This window comes from Oratosquilla oratoria, chromosome 41 (assembly GCF_046742065.1).
Source record: "Oratosquilla oratoria isolate Oo_2021 chromosome 41, ASM4674206v1, whole genome shotgun sequence".
NCBI lineage: Eukaryota > Metazoa > Arthropoda > Malacostraca > Stomatopoda > Squillidae > Oratosquilla > Oratosquilla oratoria.
Window position 1 is genome coordinate 21,418,948 of NC_134817.1, and position 22,115 is coordinate 21,441,062.

Genomic DNA, 22,115 nt, shown 5'->3' on the forward strand with positions numbered 1-22,115 from the left:
AATTACCTGTTTCGGAGTTTGGTGCTTTTTACTTTTTTCTATCATGGTTCCTGGACTCCAGCTTTATTTCGTACATACATACGTGTATATACATATATGTATATATATATATATATATATATATATATATATATTATATATATATATATATATATATATATATATATATATGTATATGTATATATATATATGTTGAGACTTTCTGACAGGTTGACATAAGTGGAGTAGGAAACACAGGAGTCTTGGTCTGAGTTTATTCCGGAATAGTTTCGAAGGAATGTTTTTTTTTAAAGCATACCTGCGAAACTAGTCAGGATTAAAATCAAACTAAGACTCCTGTGTTTCCTACTCCACTTACATTGTATATATATGTATATGCAGAAAGATCACTAAAAACAACATGTGATCCACAAATTTTGCTGGTAACCACTAAGGAAATCGGAAGAAAACTAGAAATTCCCAGAGCGCTTTTGTGTAATTCGTGTATTCCCCTGAAGATGTGAATTGCACGAAAGTGCTTAGGAATTTCTGTTTTCTTCCGTTTTCCTTAGTGGTTACTTACGCATATATATATACATATATATATATACACACACATTTATTGTGATATTTCTATTGATTTTATGTATGTCAATAAGGATGCTTGCTAGATGAATAGTTTATAGCATCGCTATTATTGGCAGAGTTGATATAGGTAAGAAATATTGTAGGTGCTAGCTCTGAACCTTGCAGAACTCCATCAGTCACTGCTCTCCATCTTAACATCTTACTCTTTCTTACTCTCTTCTTGTACCTTCCCCTAACAAAAAAAATCTCATATCCATTGGAGTAGTTTGATATTTAGTCTTCTAATATGCTCCAATTTCCACAAAAGGCAATTGTGAGGTACTTTATCAAAGGCCTTTTCTAGATACACACAGTCCACCCAGCCCTCCAACTCTTACAGAACATCAGTTATTCTGGAATAAATCTGGGAAAAAAGCTTAAAAGGTGACCTTGATCTACATCCAAACTGTCCTTCAAAGTGTTCATCTTTATTAAGATATTTGAACCATTGATCTTTCACAGTCCTTTCACATAATTTCACTATTGTGCCGGTCAGTGGTACTGGGCAGTAGTTAAGTGGTCCTTGCTTACTTCCACCCTTGTGAATTGTCACCACCTTAGCCCTTTTGAACATACAATAAGACTGAATCTTGTCTGCCAGTTGTTCCCTAAATTCATTAAGTTTCCAGTTTGAGATCTTGTCTTGGTAGACGTGAACATAAATAAGGCATTTGATAAAGTTACTGGACACATGCTGTCAAAAAAGATCATAGGCAGAGATCCAGAACAACAACAAGAAATTGCCAACAAACTTTTTAGCTGACAGACCATTCAGAGTAACCCAAAATAACCATATTTCTGGGACCAAAGGACTGTACAATCGAGTCCTCAAAGGTCATTACTCTCACCAATGCCATTCAACCTCATAAGAAATACCCCAACACTAGATCCAGAACATACTGCCAAAGTACTCATCTATGCAGATGACCTAATGATAATAATCCAGCACAATTACAAGATGGTGGCAAAGACTTCTCAAGCTTGCACATACTAGAACAATGGCTTAGAATGATAGAATAGAAGTTTCCTTTTAAAAATCGTCATTAGTATTTTTCACTTCAGGCAACTGTGAATCAAAGAAACATCAATTACTAAAACTGAATGGCCAAACAGTTTTTCACACTTTCAGCCACTGACATAGAAACAGTCCCACATTGATACAACACAGACATCAGTTCATAGTTTCTTCCCAGAGAGATCTGTGGAAGGTTCTGAGGACCATAGCCAGCCACTGTGGGACTTCAGGTTTTACGCTTAGTGGAACTTTAGGCAAAAATTGATTGATTAGCATTGATAAACTCAAAGAACAATTTTGGTTGATTTTTGCATTTGTCAGTGATCAGTCGATCGGTCTGTTACCTCTGGTTTCTCTTGTAGAAGACCTTTGCTCAGGGAAGATATATTGTGTTGTTGTCTGGAGATTATTAGTGTGGGGCACTGTAGTACAAAGTGTTCCATGTCCTTTTTGTAGTGGTTGCATGTGAGCAATTTGAATCTGTGGCCAAGCCTGTTCTGTGTTGGTACTGTTTTAATACTTGTTGTGTTCGAAGTGCAGGCATGGCAGTGTATTTTATGTCTGGGGGTTATTGGAGTATTGAGTTTGGTGGTCTGTCCTGAAGGGTTTATGTAGTAATCTGAGTGTGTATGTGTTTTTGTGTGGATGTTTTATATGGTATGGGTAGTTAGATATTATAGATGCTTGAGTATTAAGCTGAGGTATTGACAGCATGGTATGCAGTAGTGATTGCATGGTAGCATGCAGCCAATACTTAAGGGGTTTGAAGCAACCCTGTGTACTGGAGTGAGCTACACATCATTTATGTTAAATCTCTACTCATAAAGGAATGATGCTACTCTTTTACTATGACTCTCCATCCTTTATGCTGCTGCATTGAAACAGTCTTTTACCACTTCTATGAATCTTTCTCTTCTCAACCCCTGTGGCATGTTGGGGGTGGGGGTTCTGCCACCATGATTCCCATGGAAGTTGTAAAAGGTGACTAAGTGGCATGGAGTGATGGGACTATGGACCCTGCTCTCTGTATGTTTATTCTACGAGAAATCAAGACATAAAATTATCTGCGAGAACTCTAACCAGTACCCTAAAATATGGGTCATCCAGAGTAATATGCCATCCCCAAAAGAGCAATGCAATATCACCAACAAGCATTTCTCGAAAACAAACATCAAACCCATAAACACCAGAAAATAGAGGGGAAAAATACAGAAACACAAAACAGATACTGAAGCCACACTTCTATCACCAATAAACCTATAGAAAGGGCCCCTGTGTGTTGAGGGCATAAAAAGTATGGTGGTCTTCCATTTGCTTATGTGTTTGAATCTTGCATTCTTCTCTGATTCCCAGTAGTGATTTTTACCTGCCCCAATAGTCCAAGCATTTATGGCAAAGGTAGTGGCTTTGGCTGAGCTATGAACGTACAAGCTCCTCACCTACCAAGAAACTGAAAAAGTCCAAGGCTGAAGGCTCAGACATGATCTCAACCATCCACTTCAGATGCCATGGCCATCCACAAGAGCCTAAACTAAATCTTCAGCTATCCTTGGTTACACAGCAAAATCCCAAACATCTGGAAAAGAACTCATGTAATCCCCATCTTGGAGCCAAACAAACAATATGAAAACCCTGCATCATGTAGCCCAGTCTCACTTCTCTCCACATTATCCTAACTCATGGAGAGGCTGATAACAGCATGAATCAAATCAGAAATACCTACCTTCCCCAAACAATATGGATTCAATGAAGGCCACTCAACCAGCATGCTACTCACAAACATCACATAACAAATGCTGGAAGGATTAAATAAAAAAAATCAGAACAGATATGGTAGCCATATAAACAGGGTTTTTGGCAAATACTATATGCAAAAATCATTGGGACAGACATTCATAACAATGACAAGAAGTGGTTAACCATCTTCATAGCAGAAAGACAATGCAGAGTAATCCAGAATAACCATATCTCGGGCACAAAAAGGCTATACAATGGAGTCCCTCAGGGTGTAATACTTTTACCGTTACTGTTCAATCTCTTCATGAATGCTCTCCCAACTCCAGAACCAGAACTAAACACCAATATTTTCTCATATGCAGATGACCTGACAGTAGTAACCCAGCACAGTAAATACAAAATAGCAACAAAGAACACCCAAGAGTAATTGAACAAATTGGAACAATGACTAAGTAATAACAGAATAAAGTCTTCACCCCAGAAATTAGCAGTGATGTTCCTCACCAGTCAACTATGAATAGAAAAAAATCACCATGTGATAAAATTGAATCACCAGATCCTTCCATTGGGGAAAAAAAAAATAGAAAAAAAATCTAGGTCTCACATTTGATACTTATATGATTTTCAGGTGTGAATGAAGAATGGTTGTGAGTGGTTTTGAGCCATACTTGCTGTACTATCCCAAGTTCATAGGTCAGGTGAGCTGTAACTTCCCCAGCAGCCCTTAAGCTTCTACTTGTGTTTCAATAGCATTTTAACTACATTTCAACCATTAAACTTTATGCAACAGTTCTGCAGTCTTGGTTGTTTAAAATTGATCAAGTTCCTTTAAAAAGAAAAAAGAGCAAATATTATAATTTACATACTATAATATCGTAGTGATGTCATTTAGGCATCAGTTAATCTACAGGAACATGGTGTCAAGTGTACCATAATAATACCATTTACTTGAAATGAATTTAGATAACAGAAATGTTGTTATAAAGTACACGACTAGTATTTTCTTTAATTTGCAAATTTTGTCTTGCTTCATGAGACTAATGGTAGGAGTGTGAATTGTTTGCACTAGTTTCTGATCTATTCTATTGTTTATATTTTCTGTTCATTAGCTGTTGCAAGTGGTGACTGGTTTCTGTCCGCTAAGTTTGCTGTGCTGTTGTTTTGATAAAGTCTTACTATTAATCCAGCTTCCCAAACAGGTGTAAGTATCAGTAGAAAATACTGAGTTGTAGAATTATAGCATCTTTGTGATTATTTTATAGTGTTCTTTATTGATATATGTAAGTATCAGTAGAAAATATGGAGTTGTAGAACTGTAGGACCTATGCAAGTGCTTTACACTTCTCTTTTGACATTTGTGCCACTTTAAACCCGAAGATGTTAAGGTTCAGATTCTATATGAGGTGTATAAAGCAATCCATAGTTTGAGGTGATTTTTTAAGTTCAAATACCATCCTGTATATATGGTATTTATTTATCTATTTTAGAAGGGTATGTTACTATATATTGAGAGGTATGAGTCCTACTTTGTATTATTTGTTGTCCGTTGTGTAATCAAACATTCCATTGCCCCTGATCACTCTTGCAGAAGACATGTGGCCTTCAGGTATCTTGTATCAATTGAACCAACAAGTGCTCCAGTAGGCTGCACCCAAAAGACGAAATTTCTTGATAGTACAAGGAGAGCAGGAGGCCTGGGTTGTATTGAATGGGAAGGGGAATACTTGTGGTTGTCCAAGATGGTCTAGTGCAGTGTTATTAGTGTCTGAGTGAAAATGGAAGGGAATCAGGGCAGAACAAGGAAAAATGGCGGTGAGATCAAGCCAAATATTGACATGAGTGCAGAGTCCTCTAGCAGTGCAAAACTAAAGCTTGATATAAACAGAGGCCTTGGAACTCCAAAATGGTTAAAAAAAATAAGTGATGATGAATCTTTTTCTGGATTTGGTAAGTACAAGAAAAAAAACTTGGGACGAATCATAGACATAGAAAAAGAGATGAGTTTTAGCAAGAGTTCATGAACCTCAAAGTAAACAAAGAGGTGTGTGATGTAAAGAAAAAGAATGCTGAAATAAATAATGAGTTGAGTGAATTAAAAAAAGAACTAATTGAGGTAAAATGTGAAAATGAAATGATGAAAAATAAAGATAATAATAATATGAATAATAAATAAAATTAATGCATAGGTATAGTTAAATAATAAACAGGTAAATAATAGATAATAATAAATTGAGAGATAACTAATAATAAATGAAAATCAAGCAAATAATAAACAAACAAAAAATAATAACAAACAAATAAACAAATAATATAAAATAAATGGCAGTCATTACAGCATCTTGCTTAGGTGTTTAAATGAATCTTAAAGCTTTGAACTGAACTACATTGTACTGCCTCTGCAGTAAGTTTGTTCCATTCATTAACTACATGGTTGGCGAAGTTGTTTCTTCCCACTTCCAAATTAAAGTAAATGCATACTAGAGTCTGACTCTACCATTGCCACTCAATCTACCTTTGTTTTTAGGCTTCATGAATGGAATTATTATGTTTTATCTACATTTAGGGTGAAGTATTGATACATGCATATATATATATGTACAACACTGAATGGGTCCCAGTGAACAGATATACATTTTTATCTACCACAATACACATTAATTCTAAGCCATCAACATCGAGATACTCACGGAGGCCAACATGCAGAAATTGAAATGTGGTACGGCCAAGGACTTGAACCCAGGCTAGCACATGACAAGTGTTAGTGACAAGTCACTAACACTTGAAATGTGCTAGATGTTGACCTCCGTGAGTCTCTCGATGTTGATGGCTTAGAATTAAAGTGTATTGTGGTTGATAAAAATATATACATATATATATATATATATACATATATACATATATATATATATACATATATATATGTATATGTATATATATATATTTATACATATATATATATATCTGCATCTCAAGTTTTATTAGCTGAAAACCCAAAACTTAAAATGTGCAAGCAACAGTCTATGGACCTTCCCATAAATCTCTTTAGGAGTAAAATTAGGATGATTTCATGCAGTATTAATGTGGGTCCTTTTCTATATATCCGGTAGGTAAAATACGGAAGAGAGAAGCAGTTACTAGTCAGCTTTCTCATGTGAAAAAAAGTGAAGGGAGCATAATAAGTTACTAGAAATCATGTTTATTAGTAGGTGGGAGTGGGTATATGCCTTTTGGGTTTGGCTACCTTCCAGGTAAGGGGGAAAGAGCCCTTGGTATATGGTATATAATAGAAATCATGGCTCTGGTCCAGAAACTAAATACCCCTTTGGGGCTGTATCTATAGTACTGTACTTTTATATGAAGGTTAGGGTGTTGAGGGATCTGATGAGTGAGAAGACGATTCTTACTGATGCCCATATCGCTGGATCAACACAAGCATGTACCCTTTGTTAGTTTTGGCTGGGGTGTATTTCATATATAATAGACATGCTGTGCAGATGAAAGTATGATTATTGATTTAGATTCTAATTCTTTTTGTTACTTTTTTCAGGTCGTTCAAATCAAATAGAGTACTTGTAGGGCATGGACCCAATGTGTAAGTATCTGTAAATGTGTGTACTTATAGAGGATGTGTTCATTAGATGACTCAAATGTGTGTGTCTGTTTGCTCTTTGTAAAGTAAAATTATTTGAATTAGTTATTTAGCTTTTCATGATGTGAATAAAGGAAAAATAGAAATTAATGATTGGTTATTGTGAGGCTTATATATTTTTCCATAGGTTTTGTTAGATTAACAAGATAAGCATTGTATCTTGTGAACAGATAAAAGGCTCTCCCATGTTTGAATGAAAAGTTCTTATTTTCCATCACACTATATTTAGTAATCATTAGTTACTGATTAGAAATAGATAGTTGAGGTAAGTTCCCTCTGTGTGTAAAATATGAAAAGTAATTGTACAAAGTTTCAGTCAATGTGTCATGCAGAATTTGAATGCATTGACCTTGTATATTACTCATTCTTTCCATGTTCCCAAACCATCCCAGTATTTTTTAATCAACTCGATTTGTCAATTCCCTCTCCACTACAGCTCTTTACCTCACTTCCTCATTACCCACTCAACTTTTCGTGTATTTGTGTAACCTCCACCATTCCTCTCAAACATTTAATTTGAGACATATTTGATTTTCTCCTTTCTGCCTCCTCAACATTCCAAGTCTTTGCCCCATACAGTGTTGCAGGAACAACCACTCTATCCTAGTCTTCTATTTGCCTCCATCCCTAGATTCCTATTTCTCATAAGTTTGCTTCTTAGTCCTCCAATATGCTCCAATTTCCATGCAAGTCAATTGTGAGATACTTTTTGGGTGAGGTACACTCAGTCCACCCACTCCTCCCTCTTGCAGCACATCAATCACTCAAGAGTAAAAGCGTAAGAGGTTTGAGTCACACACATGACCTTCCAAATTTGGAGTCAAACTGACTTTCTACCAGAATATATCTCTTCGTGATATTTGGTCCATTAATCTTTCAAAATCCTTTCATATAATTTCACTGTTGTGCTGGTCAATAATATTGGCCTATAATTTAATGGTGTCTCCATATTTCCATCTTTTTGAACGTACAGTGCAACTATGAATCTTGTCTGCCAGTTGTTCTTTACATTTTTTAAGTGTCTATATATGTATGTGCTTTTTCTTTTTGGCTACCTCCCTTGTAAGGGGGAAAAAGCCTTGGTATATGTATGTATGTATGTATGTATGTATGTATGTATATGTATGTAAGTTAATGATGATAATGAGCAGGATATTTTTTTCATAAACAAGTTGTTAAATGTAATAGGTAGTTCAGCATTTTGTATCTTCTTAAAGAGGTGAGGGTGTTGATGGGATTTAAAGTTGAACAACTAGGAGATAATTCTCTCGCAACATCACCCTCACAGGACCATCACAAGTAAGTAAATTTTTAGTACCATTTCCATGGATTTTATGCCTATTTTCTTTTTTCTTTTTTTCAGTAAAGAAAAGAAACGTAAGAGGCGCCTGTCAGAGACCATTCGGGAAACAATTGAAACTGAAAAGAAGAGAAGAGAACGGGAGCAGGCAGAATCAGAAACAAGTTCACAAGTATTAATTGCCATTTTTGAACTTTGAATTGTGATATAAACTTATGTAGAATATACTGTACCCAGTAATACGATAGACTCAGATTTTGTATAATCACATGGAGGAAGGCAGTATTTACTATTTAAATTTTGATTAGTGTATTTAGCAAATGTCTCTCATGGGTATATATGTTGATATAGAACTGATTTGGCTAAAGTTATATTCCTCGGTGATATGGGGTGAATAAAGCTGCAAGAGCATGGAGTCAGTATGTCAAAGAACCAAGATGTGCATTAGTGACAGAGAGTTAGAAAAGAATGTACTGACCTGGTCCATGAGATGGGTGCGCCAGATATGCCTGCAGTAATGTTGGGAAATTAATTAAGCAGGAAGGAGTAAAAGGGATGCATGTGATAGGAGTGAAAGGGGTGAAGATTATCCTTTCCTTTGCGTAACTACCTTGTTTTTATGGTATCGGCTGGTTGTAGAGAACAGCTAAGTGAGATGGAGTGAGGAGACTAGGAATACCATCTAAGCAAGAGAAAGGGGGGATACTAGAAATTAAAAGTGATCAGCATTCCTTCCTGAGTGGAGATTAGTTTCCAAACAAAGCTTCATACCTCTGGTCTGCTGGGATTTCACTAAAAAAAAAAAAAAAAAAAAAAAAAAAAATGTTAGGGATGGAATGGGTGGGAGTGGTTTTTATGCCTTTGTTTTTTGGCTACCTTCCTTGTAAGGGGGAAAAAGCCTTTGGTATATGTATGTATTTACTGCATGAAAATTGAAGTCGATACTCCATATAGGGTTGTTCATATCTAAGATTCATTCACTTATAAACAGACTGGGACAACTGAAGATGAAGTAGGATCCGTGACTTCTGAAATCGAGAGCACAACTACCGGAGTTGACGATGACACAAGTGATGAAGACAGTATTGAACAGCATGTCCCTCTCATCTTACCAGACTCCTTGAAAGCTGTGCTCGAGAGGGACTATAGGCTGATCAATGAGAGGAACAAGGTAATCTTAGCATTAGCTACTTTTTCAGGTGAATTTTGAAAAGTCGCATGTGATTTTGGTCTCCAGACTGGGCTCAAGATCTCTATAATCTTCAGTCGTATTTCTTACATCTTTTTCACATATGAAAAGCTGACATTTGGTGAGTGTTCCCCTCCTTATAACACTCTCAGCCAGTGACCTAGAAACAGTCCCACACCTGTACAACATAGACAACACTTAAAGTTTCTTCTTGGAGAGAAGACCCGGGGACCATTACCAGCCACTTAAGGGCTATGAATTTTTCACTCATTGAAACTTAAGGCAACAATTGTTATTATGATAATAAGGAGGATATTATTACAGTTATGATATGAGGAGGAGAGTAGGGGTGGAAAGGGAGAGGGTAGATAGGGCTGATGAAAGATTATTGAGATAATTTGGAAACATGGAAAGAATGAGTGAAGAAAAAGTCCTTAGAGGACAAACAAACAATTGATGAACATGGATATGAAAATAGATATTTTCATTCGACACAGTCCTAGAATTTAATTTTCTTTTTCCTTTTATTCTTACTTTCCAGCTTGTTCTTCTTCCAGCAGAGTACACAGCATTAAATCTTCTGGAAGATTATGTGAAGTCCTTTGCAATATGCAATTCCTCAAAAAGTATAGACAAAAGGAAAAGTGAAACAAAGGAGAAAGAAAAACCTTATATAGTGTAAGTGGATTGAATATATTTTATTTTCCATCTTGTCAGATTTTTTTTCCCACAGAATTCAACTTCTGATATGTACCCTTTTTTTATTTCATATTTTCATACTACACAGAAGAGAGAACATATTCTAACCTGCCCCATGTTCATGCAAGATAGCAGTAAAATTTTTATCTTTCAAAAAATCTCTGGGCTAGCCTGTGGGCTGTTACCAAATGCCTTGCAGCTAAAGGTTTGCTATTAGAGAAACTAAAGTTACAGGATGGCTGATTCATAAGCTTAAATATGGTGAGCTAATACCTGCCATTCTCTGTGCTTCTCATTGTAGTACTACTTCATTTGCAGAAGCCTTGATTTGTGTAAAGAGGTGATGGATGGATTACGGGTTATCTTTGACTTTCACGTGGAAGGTTTGCTTCTTTATGAGAAGGAGCAGGCACAAGCCCAGCAGCTGCGATCTTCAAAGCCAGTTTATAAAGGAAGGTAGGACTTTTGACAACCACATATGTCTAGTTCAAGTGTTTTGAAATGGTACTGTAGTCATTGGTGTTAGAGTAGTTATGTTAATACTTATATTATGGGTGTAAAATTAAACAGGTTTTGATTGTTTCTTTGTCTATATATCAATGTCGTTTTCCCTTTTACAAGGGAGGTAGCCAGCCAAGGCATGCACATGCTTCTACCCATTCCACTCCCATCCATCATCTATCATTTCCCTCTCATCTTAGCTCCTCGTGGATGAAGTGTCATCTTTATCTCCTGCCTACTGCCTGGGTCAAAAGCAATGCAGCAAGACAGCAGGGCTGCTTCACTTGAACTGCAATCCCCCCTCCTTGTCCACTCGTGTGGAAAATATAGAAGACTGGTTCACTTTTAAACCCATTATCGGAGAAATAATATCAGAAGTACAGGAAAACTGTATATTTTGACTACTATCTGTAGTCCTCTTCAGCAGAATGAGGACTATAGATAGTAGTCGAAATATACAGTTTTCCTGTACTTCTGATATTATTTCTCCAATAGTGGGTTTAAAAGTGAACATTTACAAATGTGTTATAAGAAATCAGTTTCCCATAGAAGACTGGGAGAAATCCCTTTGTGTTGTGTCAGAATATCATCCATATACAACCATTCAAAGCCCCTTTCATCCCATCTATCCATCTCATCCTCAGTTGTTCCCTCAAGTTCACTCCATCCACCTATTCTGACCTGGATGGTGGGCAGGAGACAAGGATAACTCTTCATCCGCAAGGAGCCAAGATTAGAAGGTAATAAGGGTGGTGGATGGGAGTGGAATAGGTAGGAGTGGAATGGGTGGGAGTAGGTACGAGTCTTTTGACTTGGCCACCTTCCTTATAAGGTAGGAGACAAGGATAACCCTTCATCCACAAGGAGCCAAGATGAGAGTGTAACAAGGGTAGTGGATGGGAGTGGAATAGGTAGGAGTGGAATGGGTGGGAGTAGGTATGTGCCTTTTGACTTGGCTACCTCTCCTGTAAGGGGGAAAATCGCTTGGCATATAAATAGGCCACTAAATCCATGTTCACGTTGAACAGCCATGGTGACATAACATAACCCAGACACAGCTCCACTTTCACCTTAAACTATTCACTCTTTTCATATCTAATCCAAACACAAGGTCTACTATTCTTGTAAAAACTCTAAGAGCTTTCCCCTGATCCTATATATCTACAGTACTTCCCATAGTGCCTTACTGTATACCCTGTTGTAAGCCTTCTCCAAATCTATAAGGGCTCAAAAAAACATCCCTACCTTTTGCCAAACACTTCTTGCAAATGTGCCTAACCTAATTTTTTTTATCCATACACCCTCTGCCTTTTCTAAAAACACACTGCTCCTCACCAATTATTCCATCTGTTCTTCTAATCCTCTCAATTAACACCCTCCCATATGCCTTTCCAACTACATTCTCATTCCAAATATCAGAAATGAATCATATGAAAACTGTCTAAAACATATAAATCCACCCTACTGTGCACCCAAGTTATTCAAATGTATTGTTTATTTAATCAAAGTCCGATTCTTATGTGAATAGAACTGATGATAGTTTAATTTAGTTTGAGAAATGCATATATGTCATAGGAGGCTGTGATTATTTATCATTCTTTATTTTTATGCTTTCATCATAGTTTGGAAAATGAAAAACCTAAAGAACCCTCTGAAGATGTGAACAGCAAATTAGTTGCAGGAGATGATGAGAATAACAAAGATAAAGACAAGGATATCAAAGAGAAGGACAGCAAAGACAAGGACAACAAAGAGAAGGACAGCAAAGAGAAAGAGAAAGACATGGACAAGGACAAGGATAAGGACAAAGACAAAGAGAAAGAGAAGGACAAAGATGATAGTAAACAGAAGGCTGTAGAAAAAGTAGAAAAAGAAGATAAAACCAAAGGTAATGTTTGAATATTATTTTGATTACTTCATGACAAAATATTGCTGATAGCTTTTCAGAAGAAAAATTTTACTCACAGTTCAGATTATTTTTACATGATAATGAAAGCAGATCTAGTACAGGATAAACCAGCTGAAGCAGTTATACCACTATTTCCCTCCCTCCCTCCCTTCTCTCTCTCTCTCTCTGTCTGTATGTCTTTCCATTTGTGTGTCTGTCTGCCTCTCATGTTCATGAGCATTTCTGTATCCAGAATCCACACCAAGACGACAGCTCAGATCAAACCGCCCATTGTCAGGAGATTCAGCTGGAAGCACTGAGCGTGAAAAAAATGTCTCAAATGTTGGAAGCTTAACAAGGTAGGTATTACAATCTCTTGCATAGATTTAGAAGAGTGTACTTCTTCATAGTTGATAAAGTCCTCCTCCAAACACATACCATATGAGGAGAACCTAGAGGCATGATTGCTGATATGCATGATTGTATATGATACAGTCCTTCATAATGTGTTTTATTGGGTAAAGTGTTACATCCTGGACAGTTGTCTGTGATGGTCATCCAGTCTCGTCTAGAAACTTAAAGGCTGGATGGTGGCCATATTGCAGCATGGCTAGGTAGACTCTGTCCTCTTAGTGGGGAGAGCATTCAGAGGGATGGATATACAGTGGGCCTGGCATGCAGCAGGCCCTTGCCATCTCTGTGGGTGGCACAGATCGCTGTTCCTGAAGTGGAATAAAATCATGAGCCAGAATAAAAATCTGTTGAGTACATCATTTAAAAAAAGGGTTAATGGCATTTAGATTAATCCCATTGTTAGTGACCTATAAGTTCAATGATAATTTTGCATCAGGCAGAATGAAGTGTGTAGAATATATTAATTTAGTGTCTTGCAACACTGCTTCTGTCCCAGGGCAGCAGGCAAGATGCAGGGATGACCCATCATCCAAGAGGAGTCAAGATAAAAGGGAGGAAAGTGGGTGGATGGGAGTGGAGTATGTTGGGGATGGTATGGGTGGGATTGGTTTTTATGGCTTTGTTTTTTTGGCTACTTCCCTTATAAGGGAGGAAAAAGCATTTGGTATATATATGTATGTATGTATGTATGTATGTATGAGTACTCTTAGATTATAATTACAAAACAATGACTAAAATTATTTCAGCGAGTCTGGAAGAAGCACTCCAACAACCACAACTTCTGGAGTGAGTGGAGGCATGCTTAACAGTGACGCAACCATCACCAAAGCACTTCACACTCTTCATCCCTACCTGTCAGATTGGACCCTCCTCCCAGAGGAGAACCGCCAGCCACCTCCCCCTGTTCTTCTTTATGGACCAATGCATCTGTTAAGGTTGTTTGGTGAGTTTTATTCTCCTGTTAGTGAAAAATTTGTGAAAAATTTATTCTCCTATTAGTGAAAAATTTGTGAAAAATTTATTCTCCTATTAGTGAAAAATGAGGAGGTGAGGAGGAGAACAGGGGTGGAAAGGGAGTTGGGAGATAGGGTTGATGAAAGAGTATTAGGATGGTTTGGGCACATGGAAAGAATGAGTGAAGAAAGACTAGTAAAAGAGGTATGGAAGGCAGAGGGAGTGAACATGAGGGGACATCCTAGGATGAGATGGATGGATGGGGTAAAGAGGGCTTTGGGGAAGAGGGGAATGTCTGTTGAGGAAGGACGGGAGAGGACAGAAGACAGGGGTGAATGGAGAATGGTTGCACAGTATATGGATGATGTGATGCATGAGGTGGAATGGGTTGGGGGGTGAGGTTGTATGTGTGAGCAAAATTTGATGCAGCCTGAAGGGATTTCTCTCCGTCTTCTCCTTTTATGTATGGGGGGACGGAGAGGGGAGGGTCGCCGATTTAATGAAGTGGCCTTGCTGTGGATGTGCTGTGACTTGCGACACTGCCTCTGACCCAGGGCAGTGGACAAGGTGCAGGGATGACCCTGTCATCCAGGAGGTGCTAAGATGGGAGGGAGGGTGGAGTGGAGTGGAGTGTATTTAGGGATGGAATGGGTGGGAATGATTTTATGCCTTTTTGTTTTTGGCTACTTCCCTTCTAAGGGGGAAAAAAGCCTTGGTATATGTATGGTATATGTATGATTAGTGAAAAGAAAATTTAATTTTCCATGTGGTTTGAGGCTAGTGCTTTTAGTAACTTGGAATTTTTTAGATTTATTTGAATGAAAAGCAAAAGGAGAAAGAATACCAGGAGAAGTTGAGAGAAGTGGTGAAGGATAGATTAGAGATGGGAGTAGAAGAGGAATGGATTTGTTTCAAAGAGGAAGTGACAAGGTGTACAAAGATGGTGATATGGTTTAACGTCACAAACTCCCCCCTATTGGAAGGCTAGTATGGTACCCTTCACAGAGGACTTTGTAGCGTGGAATTTAATGAACCATGCCCTCGGTTCAACTTTGCCGGTGGCAGGGTTCGAACTGCCATCCCCTCAACCTTCGCCGCAATTAACAACGCCCTAGCCTAACAAAGAGGATGGGAGGGAATAGAAGGTAGGGTAGTGAGTGGTGGGGTGATAAGGTGAAGATGGTAGTAGAAGAGAAGAAGCAATATATGTGGATTACTTACAAAGTAGGACTTAGGAAGAATGTGAGAGGTACAAGAAATAGAGATGAGAAACAAAATTTAAGATAAAGGAGGTAAAGAGGAGAGCAGATGTGACAAAATTTTTAAAAGAATAAAAAGATGTTTTGGAAAGAAGTGAAAAAGTGAGGAGGTGAGTCAGGTAGAAAGGAAAGGATAAACTGTGCAGATGGACAAAGGAACAGAAGGGATAGTGGCGGAGTTGACTATGGGGTTCTTTTGGAGGTGTGAAGACAGAGGCAGAATCTGTTAGAGATGGCATATGATGCCATTAAGAGCATACAGTCTTAAATCCCTGAGCTTCAACAAGGGCTTTTGTGGGAAACTGTAATGTTGTAACACATTTGTAAATATACACTTAAAACCACTATCGGAGAAATAATATCAGAAGTACAGGAGATCCGTATATTTCGGCTACTATCTGTAGTCGTCTTCAGCTTTTGTGTTTTGCTACCTTGCAGAATGAGTAGCAGGTGAAAGGGTAGTTAAAAGATGTGTTTGTAATGAATTTGGTAAGTACTTTGATTCCCCTAAGACACAGAATTCTTTATTGGATGATTTATGGAGCTGAACTGGTGTCCATGGCAGGCTCCCTGGAGAGTGCAGGTCTACTGCAAGGAGCTTGAACAATGGATTGAATAATTGATGGATCATTTGATTGACTGAGGTGTTTTAGATTTATAAGAACCAATGGGTAGAATTATGCATAAGTGACATTGTGGTTTAACTTTTTCTTTGCAATATAGTGTTAAGGGTATGGATTATTGATATGATGTTACTATTTGCTTTGCAGTTAAATTACCAGAAATTCTCTTCAAAATGAATACAACAGAGAAAAAGAAGAAAGTTATTTTGAAGCACCTAGACCTCTTCTTAGAGTAAGTTCTGTGTTGTTTTTATGTAATGGGGAGAATGAGAAATGTGGATGTGAGGAAGAGAATGAGGTTAGGAGGAAAGCCACATGGAGCCCAAAATACCTAAAGCTATCCACTTCCTCCAACCTCTCTCCTTTTAGACTTCTTTCCAACTCACTGCCATCCTCTACCCTTGTACATCTTATCACCTTGCTTTTACCCACATTTACCTTTAACTTTCTCTCACTACATACCTTTCCAAACTCTGTCACTAACTTCCTTAATCCCTCCTCTAATCCTGCCACAAGTGCAGTGATGTCAGCAAACAACAATTGGCTCACCTCCCCTTTTCTCCATTTTTATTTATTTATTTATTTACTTATTTTCTTTAACAATATCCAGTCCTTTGCCCATTACTTTTGAACCTCTCCCGCCACCCCATCCATGTACACACTGAACTGTCATGGCAACATGACACAGCCTTGACACAGTCCACCTTTACCTCGAACCACTCACTCTCTCTTGCTGTGGATGTACTGTGTCTTGCTGCATTGTGTTTGACCCAGGGCAGGTTACAGACATAGGGATGACCCATCACCATGAGGAGCTGAGATGGAAGGGGTGGAGAGGGTGGTGGAAATGAGTGAAATGGGTGGGAATAGGTACGTGTCTCTGACTTGGCTACCTCCCGTGTAAGGGGGAAAAAGCTCTTAGTGTATAGATTGACTCTTAATTCATTATTTTGTTTGATGTGATACATTTTTATGACAATTACATTCAGATCAGTGTTGTATAATTTGTGTGATCAGCTGTTCCAAGGTGTTCGAAAAAAGTCCTCTCAGTCCCCCAGCAGAATTTTAGGGGTCATTTTGGTTACCTACTCCGATTTGACCACCATGTCACCCACAGATCGATGGGGGGCAGGGCTCCTGTTGGGTCCACTTGGACACCACTCACGCCAACAGTACGGGCGACAATGGCCCAAAAGCGTAAAATGGGAGCAAAGCCACCCAGCCCCTGATCCCAAAATTTGGAGGGGCGCCACCACTATGCCCTTGAGCCCAGGCTCCTCGCATCTACCTCGCCGTCCAGTTTGGCCGACTCTCTCCCTCTGAGATAAGTTTGGGCCAAATCGGTCACCTGTCGATTTTGGCTAAAATCCATGGGTAAACCCCCTAGGAGAATTTTAGGGGTCATTTTGGTTACCTACTCCGATTTGACCACCATGTCACCCACAGGTCGATGGGGGGCAGGGCTCCTGTTGGGTCCACTTGGACACCACTCACGCCAACAGTACGGGCGACAAAGGCCCAAAAGCGTAAAATGGGAGCAAAGCCACCCAGCCCCCACTCCCAAAATTTGGAGGGGCGCCACCACCACGCCCTTGAGCCCAGGCTCCTCGCGTCTACCTCGCCGTCCAGTTTGGCCGACTCTCTCCCTCTGAGATAAGTTTGGGCCAAATCGGTCACCTGCCGATTTTGGCTAAAATCCATGGGTACTAGGAGAATTTTAGGGGTCATTTTGGTTACCTACTCCGATCTGACCACCATGTCACCCAAAGGCCGATGGGGGGCAGGGCTCCTGTTAGGTCCACTTGGACACCACTCACGCCAACAGTACGGGCGACAAAGGCCCAAAAGCGTAAAATGGGAGCAAAGCCACCCAGCCCCCACTCCCAAAATTTGGAGGGGTGCCACCACCACGCCCTTGAGCCCAGGCTCCTCATGTCTACCTCGCCGTCCACTGTGGCAGACTCTCTCCCTCTGGGCTGAGTTTGGGCCAAATCTGTCACCTGCCGATTTTGGCCAAAATCCATGGCTGTTATTTTGGTTATCTGCTCCAATTTACCCACCATCTCACCCACAGGTCGATGGGGGGCAGGGCTGGTGTGGTGTCCACTTGGACACCACTTAGGCAAACAGTACAGGCGCCAAAGGCCCAAAAGCGTAAAATGGGAGCAAAGCCACCCAGCCCCCACTCCCAAAATTTGGAGGGGCGCCACCACCACGCCCTTGAGCCCAGGCTCCTCGCGTCTACCTCGCCGTCCAGTTTGGCCGACTCTCTCCCTCTGAGATAAGTTTGGGCCAAATCGGTCTCCTGCCGATTTTGGCTAAAATCCATGGGTAAACCCCTAGGAGAATTTGAGGGGTCATTTTGGTTACCTACTCCGATTTGACCACCATGTCACCCACAGGTCGATGGGGGGCAGGGCTCCTGTTGGGTCCACTTGGACACCGCTCACGCCAACAGTACAGGCAACAAAGGCCCAAAAGCGTAAAATGGGAGCAAAGCCACCCAGCCCCCGCTCCCAAAATTTGGAGGGGCGCCACCTCCACGCTCTTGAGCCCAGGCTCCTCGCGTCTACTTCGCAGTCCACTGTGGCCGCCTTTCTCCCTCTGGGCTAAGTTTTGGCCAACTCGGCCACCTGCTGATTTTGGCCAAAATCCATGTAGAATTTGAGGGGTCATTTTGGTTACCTACTCCGATTTGACCACCATGTCACCCACAGGTCGATGGGGGTCAGGGCTCCTGTTGGGTCCACTTGGACACCACTCACGCCAACAGTATGGGCGACAAAGGCCCAAAAGCGTAAAATGGGAGCAAAGCCACCCAGTCCCCACTCCCAAATTTTGGAGGGACCCCAACACTACGCCCTTGAGCCCAGGCTCCTGTCTACCTCACCGTCCAGTTTGGCTGACTCTCTCCCTCTGAGATAAGTTTGGGCCAAATCGGTCACCTGTCGATTTTGGCTAAAATCCATGGGTAAACCCCTAGGTGAATTTTAGGGGTCATTTTGGTTACCTACTCCGATTTGACCACCATGTCACCCACAGGTCGATGGGGGGCAGGGCTCCTGTTAGGTCCACTTGGACACCACTCACGCCAACAGTACGGGCGACAAAGGCCCAAAAGTGTAAAATGGGAGCAAAGCCACCCAGCCCCCACTCCCAAAATTTGGAGGGACGCCACCACCACACCCTTGAGCCCAGGCTCCTCGTGTCTACCTCGCCGTCCAGTTTGGCCGACTGTCTCTCTCTGAGATAAGTTTGGGCCAAATCGGTCACCTGCCGATTTTGGCTAAAATGCATGGGAGAATTTTAGGGGTCATTTTGGTTACCTACTCCGATTTGACCACCATGTCACCCACAGGTCGATGGGGGGCAGGGCTCCTGTTGGGTTCACTTGGACACCACTCACGCCAACAGTACTGGCGACAAAGACCCAAAAGCGTAAAATGGGAGCAAAGCCACCCAGCCCCCGCTCCCAAATTTTGGAGGGGCGCCACCACCACGCCCTTGAGCCCAGGCTCCTCGCGTCTACCTCGCCGTCCAGTTTGGCCGACTCTCTCCCTCTGAGATAAGTTTGGGCCAAATCGGTCACCTGCCGATTTTGGCTAAAATCTATGGGTAAACCCTAGGAGAATTTGAGGGGTCATTTTGGTTACCTACTCCGATTTGACCACCATGTCACCCACAGGTCGATGGGAGGCAGGGCTCCTGTTGGGTTCACTTGGACACCACTCACGCCAACAGTACGGGTGACAAAGGCCCAAAAGCCTAGAATGGGAGCAAAGCCACCCAGTCCCCACTCCCAAATTTTGTAGGGGCGCCACCACCACGCCCTTGAGCCCAGGCTCCTCGTGTCTACCTCACCGTCCAGTTTGACCGATTCTCTCCCTCTGAGATAAGTTTGGGCCAAATCGGTCACCTGCCGATTTTGGCTAAAATCCATGGGTGTGAAGAACAGCTTTCAAATATGTAAAATCTCATAGAATAGCAGGAGGGGGGAAAATCATACTTTCCCAATGACATCCTCTGGATTTGTCTAGCACCAGGCACGGATCCAGGAATGTTATTGGGGGCGGGGGGGGCCCGAACCGATAAGCGATAACCAATACTTGAAACACGCCGATATTTTAACCCGAAGAATAATGCTGTTGGCTTGGAGATCGGTCCAGAAACCTAAGTCTGTTTTGCTCATACATACTACCTCACCCCCCATCCACCCCCTTACAAGGGGGGTAGCCAAAAAGAAAAAGGCATAAAATCATTCCCACCCATTCCATCCCTGAATACACTCCACACCCCTCCACCCTCCCTCTTATCCTAGCACCTCCTGAATGACGGGTCATCCCTGCACCTTGTCCACTGCCCTGGGTCAGAAGCAGTGTCGCAAGACACAGCACATCCACAGCAAGGCCGCTTCATTAAATCGGCGACCCCCCCTCTCCGTCCCCCCATTGCATAAAATGAGAGGACGGGGAGAAATCCCTTCAGGCTGCATCAAATTTTGCTCACACATACTACCTCACCCCCCATCCACCCACCCATTCCACCTCATGCAATCACAACATCATCCATATACAACCATTCTCCATTCACCCCTGTCTTCTGTCCTCTCCCGTCCTTCCTCAACAGACATTCCCCTCTTCCCCAAAGCCCCCTTCACCCCATCCATCCACCTCATCCTAGGACGTCCCCTCATGTTCACTCCCTCCACATCTGCCTTCCACACCTCTTTTACTAGTCTTTCTTCACTCATTCTTTCCATGTGTCCAAACCATCCTAATATTCTTTCATCAACCCTATCTCCCAGCTCCTTTTCCACCCCTGTTCTCCTCCTCACCTCCTCATTTCTCACTCTATCTAGCCTAGTAACCCCCATCATACTTCTCAGACACCTCATCTCAAACACATTCAAACTCCTCTCTTCCTCTCTTATGTTCCATGTTTCTGCCCCATACAGTGCTGTTGGCACAATTACTCCTTCATACAGTCTCCTCTTAGCATCCATTCCCAAATGTCTATTCCTCATTACACTCTTTAATCCACCAAGGCATTTACTCGCCTCTCTCAATCTACATTCTACCTCCACTTTCACTCCACCTTTCCCTGCCACATTTGCACCCAAGTATCTAAAACTATCCACTTCCTCCAGTCGCTCTCCCTTAATGCTCACTTCCAGTCTACTGCCACTTTCACCCCTTGTACATCTCATCACCTTACTTTTACCCACATTTATCTTTAGCTTTCTTCTATCACATACTCTCCCAAACTCTGCCACCAACTTCCTCAATCCCTCCTCCAATCCTGCCACAAGCACAGTGTCATCCGCAAACAACAGCTGGCTCACCTCCCACTTTTCTCCATTTTCTTTAACCATCTCCAATCCCTTGCCCACTACCCTTGCATTGTTTTGCTCATAATTGTATGTGAAATCATATATAATTCAAATCATAAATTCGCACTAAAAAGTGTTTATCCAAGGAGAATCAAACTTGAGACAAGTGTACTATACTCGGGGTGTATCCGCGCCTGTCTAGCACTCAAATCACTGGTCACCACTGTGTTTCCATTTATTCCTAATCTCTCTACACTTTTAAATCATTCCATTGTACCTCACTCCTCTTTATTTCTTGCACTGCCAGAACCATATGCACCAACAAATTCCTACATTATTGTATCTTTCTTATTTTATTGACTACATTCATATGGTCTGTGTGAGCATGGCAGGTCAATTGCAGTATGGCACTTATTGGCAATGAGCTGCAAGACTTTGCATTATTGTTGTTATTAGTTGTTTCAAAGAGGGTCTCTCCAGCTCACTGTTTTTTTCCTTTTACAGATATGTTGTTGATCACAGTAGCGACCTGTTTCCAGAATCAGCTTATGTACCAAATTCAAATTTGTAGTTTTCAGCGAGCTTGGTGATAATTAGAATTAATTACACAGAGAATAGGATAGCTTATTTTTTTTTTTATTTATATATCAAAGATTATGATGCTTTTTAATAAAAGGCATTTGTAAGTAGCACAAAAGGATTTCTTAACTTGTGATAATTAGGAAAAGATATGAGCCCATTGTTGAGCTTGTATATTTTCAATATTGAGAGGCTGTATTGTTGTATATTATTGTTATTATTATCATTATTATTATTATTATTATTATTTCATTATTATTATTTTTTCCCCATATTTTTCATATTTTTTATATATTTTTTTTCCTTACAAATCATGGTGTTACTTTTTGTAAGTCGTATTGAAATTTTGTACTGATTGAAAGAAAATGTGATA

The 22,115-nt window shown here is 40.6% G+C and overlaps 1 protein-coding gene across 10 annotated transcripts in view; it reads left to right on the plus strand.

The window, feature by feature from the left end:
- Positions 1 to 22,115, plus strand: part of LOC143021026 (MSL complex subunit 3-like) — a 48,882-nt gene extending 26,767 nt beyond the window's left edge. For 9 of the 10 annotated variants that reach the window (XM_076178194.1, XM_076178188.1, XM_076178189.1 and 6 more), the window contains 11 exons: positions 6,906 to 6,950; positions 8,371 to 8,479; positions 9,299 to 9,478; positions 10,038 to 10,174; positions 10,514 to 10,651; positions 11,341 to 11,436; positions 12,319 to 12,584; positions 12,838 to 12,943; positions 13,745 to 13,941; positions 15,982 to 16,066; positions 21,668 to 22,115. In XM_076178194.1, the coding sequence (XP_076034309.1) occupies positions 6,906 to 6,950; positions 8,371 to 8,479; positions 9,299 to 9,478; positions 10,038 to 10,174; positions 10,514 to 10,651; positions 11,341 to 11,436; positions 12,319 to 12,584; positions 12,838 to 12,943; positions 13,745 to 13,941; positions 15,982 to 16,066; positions 21,668 to 21,734 (1,426 nt within the window). In that variant the 3' untranslated portion in view covers positions 21,735 to 22,115. The remainder of the gene's footprint in view (positions 1 to 6,905; positions 6,951 to 8,370; positions 8,480 to 9,298; positions 9,479 to 10,037; positions 10,175 to 10,513; positions 10,652 to 11,340; positions 11,437 to 12,318; positions 12,585 to 12,837; positions 12,944 to 13,744; positions 13,942 to 15,981; positions 16,067 to 21,667) is intronic. The other variant, XM_076178198.1, reaches the window with a different exon arrangement.